Genomic DNA, 9979 nt, shown 5'->3' on the forward strand with positions numbered 1-9979 from the left:
TAGTTTCTAAATAATTGTATTGTTTCATATTTACATTGTATAGTGTCATATTTAGGTGGTTTCTTTTATTTTAAAGTTATTCTCACACTTCTCACAAAACACTTGTTTTTTATTGAACTCTTCTCTCTCTCTCTCTCTCTCTCTCTCTCTATATATATATATATATATATATATATATATATATATATATATATATATATATATATACACACAAAGATTGCACGTGTCAACTACATATGCAAAATTAATAAAAACTTAAGGCATCCCATCCATGAATAATAAATGCACTACATATATAATAGTCCTTTGAGTATTGTCAAACTCGGCACATTTGAAATGTTGATGTGTTTGGCAGTTGGCACCATGCCGTTTTCCGAATTTATTTGCCCTGCATATGTAAGGAAGGAAAGCAATGTACGATTACGACACTGGATATTTATTAATTTAATGACACTGGCTTATAGATGTAACAGATTTACTTTACAGCAAGACCATTTTTACCTCTCTATACCCAAATCTTTCATGGCCATTGTAATTGATTTATCGGAAGCTGTTTAGTCGTAACTAAGTTCTTTTAGTCTTTCTTCACTGATCTTCTTCTCTGTGTTGATGTCTAATCCATGAGCGCCATTAAGTGCTTCTCCCAAACGATATGGTGTTTCTAGTATGAGCCCCGGTGTCTCGCCAGATACATAAGCTGATTGAACGAATAATGTAGTTATAAACTCATCATGTATTTAGTATTGAACTAGAATGACGAGTGTGTATATACTAACCAGTAGATACGTGGAGAAGCAACTTTATTTTATCGCATTTGGCAGCGAAATTTAAAACATTTTTAGCCCCAAATGTGTTCAAAGCTAATGAGTCGTCGTACCTGTAATAAACCAAGTGAGAAAAATCAATATACATATATTTCTGTTTAATTGTTTCACAATGCTATAAAAATGGTTCTTAAAATGTGATTAGTATGAAACACAACACCGAAGTTCTCAAAATAAGTACTTATTATTAAAAAAATGTGAACGATCATTTGAATCACTGGCGAACAACTAACGATCATTTCAACTCCATCATCAGAAGGGTTGACACATTAGAAAGTACTTATTAATTAGTAGATGATCAATAATTGATCGGTAACGATTATGATTTAAACTAGAAAGTAGTTGTACCTTTCATCAAAATTGGTGGTGGCAGCTACATTGACAACAACATCAATATTTCCCCACATCTCTTTGATCAAGCCAGGGTCTTTTATTCCCAAATTTTCATAGGTGATGTCTCCGGCGACCGGAGTTACCTTTTCCGACAAGAAAGACTGCAGATTTGTACCATGCTTCTTTTTCAAGATATTGAACAAGTCCTTTGCCACTGCCTGAAAATGATTATAAATAGGAAAATGATTATAAACATTAATTAGTTGTTTTTAAAAACATCTTAGGTTTTAATTGAAATATTATATTATTATTTGTAGTCTGAGTTAACTCTGAAAATTATTCTGAGCTCTCTTTATTATTTCATTTAATATTTATCTACCATTCTATTCACTATATCAAAAGTCTTGCACCAATAATGCAGCCATATGGGAGACACATTCTATTCACTATATCAAAAGTCTTGCACCAATAATGCAGCCATATGGGAGACACATTTTAAATTGAAATGGCCAACCTTAGATGTGAAACACCTAGTGATTATGAATAACTCCTTGTATTGTGATTAACTCATGCATTCATGAGTTAATCGAATGTGCAATACCACACCAAATACCAAGTATAATTAGCGATTAATAAATTGAAAACATAACTTACCTTCTTACGTATGTATTGAACTAACTAACACATACTTAAAAAAGGATTGATACATACCTCCTTATTGAAACGTTGCAAAGCAAATTTGGCATCAGGAGCCCTCACAAGAAGATATAACTTTTTCACATTCGGTTGAACTCTAAGTATCTTCTCCACAAATACTACATTTACACAAACAACATAACGTTTGTGAATAATAGTTATATATGCATGTGTATATGAGTATAAACATATTTATATAGAGAGAGATATGGGAGAGAAAAGGGATACTTTTAGCAAGAAAACCAGTGGCACCAGTGATCAAAATGGTCTTATTATCAAGAAAATCAAGAATGCTATCCAACTCCATTCGTTGCAAGTATGGGAAGAACACAACCACTTTAGAGAGAGTTTTATTAGGAACAAATTAGTACTTTAGAGAGAAAATGGCAAAGGGAATTGGTGAAGAAGAAGATAGAATGCAAGAAATATATATAAAGAGAGGTTAAGGTGAGAACTGATTGTCACAGCTCACAAGGTTACTATCTTGCAATATTATAAGTTTCAATATTTAATTAATAATTTCAAATAAAACAATTACAGTTAAATACATCAAGTATAACGAAATTACAACAATGTTAATTAAGTTTGTATACTGAAAACCATCTCTACGTGATCTTCATCTTGCTAAACAACAAAGCTGATAACCTGCAAATGCGTATAAAATATATTTTTTGTCAACAACACATGTTGAATGAGTAAAACACCAGTTCAAGACACAAAAATAATAGTATATATAATATATAAAGAAAGATGCAAACTGTTCCTGTGAGATAAACAGTTAAACCATAGCACATACACAAACAATCAAACATAAAGAAAGGGCTAAACCGTTGCCATGCGGATGGGCATTGGTTACCAAAAATTAGGTGTCGGTGAAACCATTGTCAATGCGTCGGACGCCGGCCACTACGACGGTCGTATGATCATACTAGACTGAGAATATGTTGGACCTCTCCGAATGCGGTTCAAATAAAGCAAGTAAGCAAATAACAAGTTCGGCATAAACTGATATACACACAAGGATTAAACAGTTGCAGTTTTGAATACTAGATAATAGATAAATATGATACGATACGCATATGTCCCAAAAAGGTTAAAAATAAGTAAAAAGATGAGTGATTACTCACCTGATTAGAGGAACGAAATACGAATGCGGATGTGAGAAAAGTAAATCCTTCGGCATATACCGTCAAGGATTCCTGTCACGACGCTGGATTGATGGTGAACCATCAATGAAACCCGACGGCGACCAAGGGGTACGAACAGAGAGTACACGGCTTGCTAAAAATCAATTAATTGATAGGGTATGGTCGCAAGGTGAGGAATAAGGTGTACTAGGGTTTAATCGCGTTTTTGATACGATTTAGGCATATACGTATTATGATATATGACGGGTTAGTAAATTATATAAATTAGTATCTTCAAGATCCTCTATTCCTAACTAAACGAGTCGGTGAGGCCGACTAAGGCAAGATTATCAACGTGATTAATTCGATTACCAAGTTTATAACGAGAATTGTGGTCCAAGGTGTTAAACGGGTCACGGATTATCAATTGGATTCGGGTACGGGTATATGGGTCTTGGGTGTGGGTTTGGATAGCTGGTTATATAGGTTATAATATAATAATTGCATATTAGAGCCTAAAATATGAGGAGGGAAGCACATGAAGGTAATAGTTATAGTTTTGGTACTTTTTGCCAAAATATGAAAAATATATAGATTTAAACAAATAAATAATGATATTATAAGAATTTGTTTACTCGATAAACACGATAATTTTGTTGATTAAATTTCCCGAAAATAAAAACGGGTCGAGTATTTGAATAAATGAAAAACCCGAGTTGTTACACGGGGTGCATAGGGAGTGTCCCTAATAGGCTAGTAGGACCCTATTTATAACGATATACATTTTTAATTGCGATAGAATTTACTTTTTTTAGGAGAAAATAATCAAAATGTCCATTTGAACAATAAAATTAAGAAAATATTCATTTGACCATCTAATTCTCAAAATGTTCATCCTAAGTCTGGTTGAATCAATGGGTTTTATCATTCATCGATGCGATTTTTAACCAACTTGATTCTGTCATTTATCAAATATAATCTTCTTGGATGCAATGAAATTTTTATTAGAAAAATAGATAAATCTTGTTGGACGCCTAAAAATCCCATCAGCTCCAACGAGTAAAAAAACCACTATCAAACTGGCAGTTTTATAACATGTGATAAAATATTGCTGGTTGAAAATATCGCCGACAAATAATTAAAAAGTGTGTGTGTCAACAAGATTAATAAGGGAAGACATTTTGATTTAAATGCATGGGAAAAATCTAATCAAACGAATATTCCGTTACTTTAACTAGTCAAATGAACAAATTGGTCACATGAACATTTTGGTTACTTACGTCGTCGGATGGTTCACATAACTACTTAGGTCGTCGGATGGTCCACATAACTCGTCCCATCGCGTGGTTTACAAAATATTTGAAAGACATGATTTTGTGAGAAAAGTTATTAATTTATTATAAATATGAGGAAAGTGTTAACATATTATAAGACCATTGGGAGTTGATTTATTATAAGTGTAAAATTAGAAGATTTTATAAAATATTTCTAATAACGCTAAATAGGTGAACTTTCAAGTTTGATTAATGAAATTAGTGAAAATTTTAAAGTAACTTAAAAAGTTAAGAGAAATGGAAACATCGAAGTTGGGATATATGATGCGTCGACAAGATCGATTGTGAAGAAAGGGAGTGGGGATACGAGCCAACTAAAAAACTTACGTGAACTTACCAAAAATTCTATGATTGCAAGGATAACATCAACAAAAGTTTATGAAAGAATTAATTGATAATTTTAGACGAATAATAACCTGTGAAATTTTTAAATATGGCAACATTCGAGGTAGAATTCATAAGTCCGTGAGTAAAAATTTGAACAAGATTAAACGAAGACTTTGAGGGATTTAGTTTAGTTAAATGAGAAACTCATGAAATTTTAAAGAGAACTTTATACAACATTGAAATATCGCGATTGTGTATTTAAGATGAGGTAAATTATAATATTAAATTACTGGTAGTAGTAATTGAGAATGCAAAAATATTAATGCAAATATTTATGTATACAAACAAACTGTAAATATATGAAATTGGGAAGCGGATATTCACGAATCACCGAGATGGTCCTATTCCAATTAAATCTTGAAAATTAGATATTGTATAAAGTGGGTCATTGGAATATCCCCAAATTACAAGGGATTTTCCTATCCCCATAACATCGTTAAAATTAAAATAAAGAAGTTGCAATATTCATAGCTTATCATGAAAGATTAAATAAATAATGAATATTTAAGTAATAATGAAAAATAGAGACGAGTTGAGAAATAATATATTTAAAAAGAAGAAAACGCGGAGCTGGAAATGCATGAACCACCATGACTATTCCAACAACTGAAGAAATCATCGAAACATTTTAAATTCCCAAGATGTATTAAAAATTGAAGTAAGGAGCTGAAATATCTACGAACAAATGTGCGATTCCAACTAAATAACAAAATTTAACAAGAGTGAAAATGGATTGTTGAGGTACCCACGAACCACCGCAGGTTTTCGACAACAATCACGTAAATGTGATTAAATAATAGTGAAAAATAATAATAAAATTCCAATTAAATCACCATGGGAATTCAATGAAATTTATTTTTTTTATCGTGAAATTAACTTAAAGAATGGAAAATAAACTTCTACAGCGGAAATAATTTTGTTTAAATAATGACAAGTTCAATTAATAATAGAACTATAACAATTCAATTTCAACGATAAAAAAAATTTATAAGATGAAAGGTAAATTGTAATGCATGAGATCAATAAATACACGACGTACAAAAATGTTAAAAATCAAAGTTGAGAGTAGAAATTGACACGTTGTCAATAATTTAATAAGCAAACAAGGTAAATGAGAAAAAACAAATTGAATAATATGGTCAACTAATAACTGACTGTCGAAATCGTGTCTTTTATAATTAAAAAAAAATTGTTTCGATTTATGAGGATCCAAATATTTTGATCAGTTGGCGAAATGTTAATGAACCAAATCCTATAATTTTTTTAGTAAGTAAAACCAAACGTATAGATAAGTACGGCAACCAATGATATTGATATTTGGAAAGATAAGAAAAAAAATTTTGTATGCGAAAAAGATACTTAAAATGATGGATTTTTCCAAGTTGGGTTTGTTATAAAATAAATAATTTAGACAAATAATCGTTTAAGGTATAACTGAATACAAAATACGTTTAGACGAAAATGATGAAGACGATAAAAATCTTCTTTGTGAAAACTTAACTACGATTGGTTTGATTCAAAACACCTTTGTTAATTGAGCTTATAAAATCTTAAATAATTGAGATCGAATGATTTGGGGCACCTCAAATAGGTTTGTGAAAACGAGGTTTGACTAAAGTAAGCTTGATGAAATTAAGTCTTGCGGGTCTAGAATCGAGTAAGCGAGAACAACCTTGTTACATGAAGAAAGCCTGAAAGGCATATAGTTGGTTGGTTTAAGCTAAATGAGCATGGGTGGTATGGTACGGTGCCGGTATAATTTGAACTCGGCGTGAATTAGTAAAGAACAATGCGTCGTTATGAGGGTGAGTAAGGGTAAATGAATAGAAATTTCTCTGAAAGAAATTGGTGAACAAGATTAAATTGATTGCATTATTGTTTTGAGTTAGAATTTATACCCTAAAGATTGTAGGAGCTATCTCTTTGACAGTACTTGTGGTCATAAAGCGGGTGTAGAGAATATATGATCTATATTGTTTGATGTAGAAATCCTTCTATAATTATGTAAATTGAGATTAAATGAGTATAAATAATAAGTTGTGTAAATTTCTTATTAGTTATTAAGGAAATAGTGATATTCGATATAAGTTGTGCTAGCGTTAATCATGACTTAAGGATAAGTCAGAATTTAAATGAGATAATCTATACGACAATTTGTTAAGTAGATGATATAATCAATGAGGTGATTTGATATGAGATTTTTGTCGAAGCATAACAAATTAAAATGTTAATACTTCAAATTTGAGGGTGATAACTGAGATGTAATTGATAGTTATTAGGGTATTGAGTTACTTGTGGTAAGTTCGTTAATTGATAACGTGATAATCGTGAACATGAGGGATATTGTTCAAATATTAAGGCATTTAATAATACTTTTATTATATTTGATAGTTCGATGATGTTGTAATATGTGTATGAGAAAATAGCTATTAATTGCTCTTGATAATTTGTGAATATGATAATATGAGTGCGAGAAGCGATTAGATAATTAAATAGTAAGTTGTTTAGATAGACTTGTGATAACAGAGTCCCAGTGAGTGAATGATTTGTGTTCCATTATGGAAATAAAAATATTTGTGAGTATGTGAAGGAATTGAATCAGTAAGTCTTGGTTCGATGTAATTGAATAATTAAGTAATTGAGTCAAATCGTAACTTGTTTCAAATAAAATAAAATACATAAACAAATAAAAAAAATAACATAAGTTTCCTGATATATTGGGTTTCCCATGAGATTGCCCATGGTATTTTGTTGGCCCATGAGTGTTACGTGCCTTTGTAACCGACCAAACTAAATAACAAATGACAAATGTAAGTATGAGTAGTTGAAGTATCTCGTGTATCACCATGCGTGATAATGCTCCAACCAAATATCGTAAATATAATAAATTGTGCAAATGTACAGTTGGCGTGTCCATGACGTCCCATGGGTTTTACACCCGACTAAACATTTTAAAAACAATAAAACACAATAAATGGTGTAACCGTTTGGCCGATTACGTTAAACGCTTAAAACGTCGGTCGCATGAAAATTTCCACTATGGAGGTGAATCTTGTCATACTCCCTAGCCTTGTGAAAAAAAAAAAACAAAAACAAAGCTAGGAAATTCTCAAGGAACTTCCCGACAAAAAAAGGCAATCTAATAAAATTAAATAAAAATATTTGAGGTCGAGGCGTAGCCTCAGAGTTATAAAAATATTTTGAGAATGAGATATAGTCTAGGAGTAATAAAATATTTTTGAGAATGAAGCATAGCTTCGGAGTTGTGCGTGTGTGCATGACAAATAAAATAAACAATTAATTATACAGTTAAATAAGTACTTAATCTAGCAAGGCAATTACGTAAGCTGTAAACAATCAAGTAGAACACATTAGGTAAACAAATAAGCACATATGGGGCTCCTAAGCATGTTACTAGGGCACCACTAACGACCTATCTTAAACCTTCGGATCTGATACCAATCTGTCACACCCCAACCTACGGCGGAAATGCCGGGGCGTGAACTGATTGTCACAGCTCACAAGGTTACTATCTTGCAACATTACAAGTTTCAATATTTAATTAATAATTTCAAATAAAACAATTACAGTTAAGTACATCAAGTATAACGAAATTACAACAATGATTAATTAAGTTTGTATCCTAAAAAGCATCTCTACGTGATCTTCATCTTGCTAAACAACAAAGCTGGTAATCTGCAAATGCGTATAAAATATATTTTTAGCGATTAATAAATTGAAAACATAACTTACCTTCTTACGTACGTATTGAACTAACTAACACATACTTAAAAAAGGATTGATACATACCTCCTTATTGAAACGTTGCAAAGCAGATTTGGCATCAGGAGCCCTCACAAGAAGATATAACTTTTTCACATTCGGTTGAACTATAAGTATCTTCTTCACAAATACTACATTTACACAAACAACATAACGTTTGTGAATAATAGTTATATATGCATGTGTATGTGTGTATAAACATATTTATATAGAGAGAGATATGGGAGAGAAAAGGGATACTTTTAGCAAGAAAACCAGTGGCACCAGTGATCAAAATGGTCTTATTATCAAGAAAATCAAGAATGCTATCCAACTCCATTCGTTGCAAGTATGGAAAGAACACAACCACTTTAGAGAGAGTTTTAGTAGGAACAAATTAGTACTTTAGAGAGAAAATGGCAAAGGGAATTGGTGAAGCAGAAGATAGAATGCAAGAAATATATATAAAGAGAGGTTAAGGTGAGAAACGAATGAGGGAGTTGGCAAGTGGTGAGTAACGGAGTACGTCTAATAAATGCTTTTGACCCGGTGTTTAATTGGTAAAAAAATATATAGAAAAGAAAAACCATTCTGCCTACTTATACTAAAAACATTGACGTGTTTTTATTGTTCGCCATCAAAAAAATTGACATGTTAATTGCTTATTGAAAAGCATATCTACGAAATAATAGTACGTTGAAGAACATACATTTTGCAGGGTTTTATATGTACCTCATGTATAGTTATGAGGTAAAGCAGATATTTATAGGGGTTTTCTAGAGACACCAAACACTCTTTATACGTTCCGTATAGGGCTATACGAGGAGTCATACCCCACACATATAGACCTATACGGGGTGTCACACCCCAACCTAAAGCGGAAATGTCGGGACGTGAACTGATTGTCACAGCTCACAAGGTTACTATCTTGCAACATTATAAGTTTCAATATTTAATTAATAATTTCAAATAAAACAATTAAAGTTAAACACATGAAGTATAACGAAATTACAACAATGATTAATTAAGTTTGTATACTAAAAAGCATCTCTACGTGATCTTCATCTTGCTAAACAACAAAGCTGATAACCTGCAAATGCGTATAAAATATATTTTTTGTCAACAACACATGTTGAGTGAGTAAAACACCAGTTCAAGACACAACAGTAATAGTATATATAATATATAAAGAATGATGTAAACTGTTCCTGTGAGATAAACAGTTAAACCATAGCACATACACAAACAATCAAACATAAAGAAAGGGCTAAACCATTGCCATGCGAATGGGCATTGGTTACCAAAAATGAGGTGTCGGTGAAACCATTGTCAATGCGTCGGACGCCGGCCACTACGACGGTCGTATGATCATACTAGACTGAGAATATGTTGGACCTCTCCGAATGCGGTTCAAATAAAGCAAGTAAGCAAATAACAAGTTCGGCATAAACTGATATACACACAAGGATTAAATAGTTGCGGTTTTGAATACTAGATAATAGATAAATATGATACG

General features: G+C 31.9%; 1 protein-coding gene across 4 annotated transcripts; it reads right to left on the reverse strand.

Annotated features, from left to right (window-relative positions):
• Window positions 1–498: 498 nt before the first annotated feature.
• On the reverse strand, window positions 499–8971 carry LOC143585564 (fatty acyl-CoA reductase 3-like). 4 transcript variants are annotated; one of them, XM_077067323.1, is made up of 5 exons: window positions 8725–8971; window positions 8512–8615; window positions 1173–1375; window positions 777–877; window positions 499–697 (listed from the first exon to the last, which is right to left on the reverse strand). In XM_077067323.1, exons 1-5 carry the CDS (start codon window positions 8801–8803, stop codon window positions 555–557), a joined length of 630 nt encoding a protein of 209 aa, XP_076923438.1. In that variant the 5' UTR covers window positions 8804–8971; the 3' UTR covers window positions 499–554. The 4 variants fall into 4 exon arrangements, with proteins under 4 accessions (XP_076923438.1, XP_076923439.1, XP_076923437.1 ...); XM_077067324.1 differs by having other exon boundaries at window positions 1173–1371; window positions 8508–8615; XM_077067322.1 differs by lacking the exons at window positions 8512–8615; window positions 8725–8971 and adding exons at window positions 1865–1972; window positions 2082–2300 and having other exon boundaries at window positions 1173–1371.
• Window positions 8972–9979: the final 1008 nt, after the last annotated feature.

Source organism: Bidens hawaiensis, unplaced genomic scaffold, assembly GCF_021521415.1.
Source record: "Bidens hawaiensis isolate Kalapana, Puna unplaced genomic scaffold, B.hawaiensis_p1.1 tig00033892_1, whole genome shotgun sequence".
Classification (NCBI taxonomy): Eukaryota; Viridiplantae; Streptophyta; class Magnoliopsida; order Asterales; family Asteraceae; genus Bidens; species Bidens hawaiensis.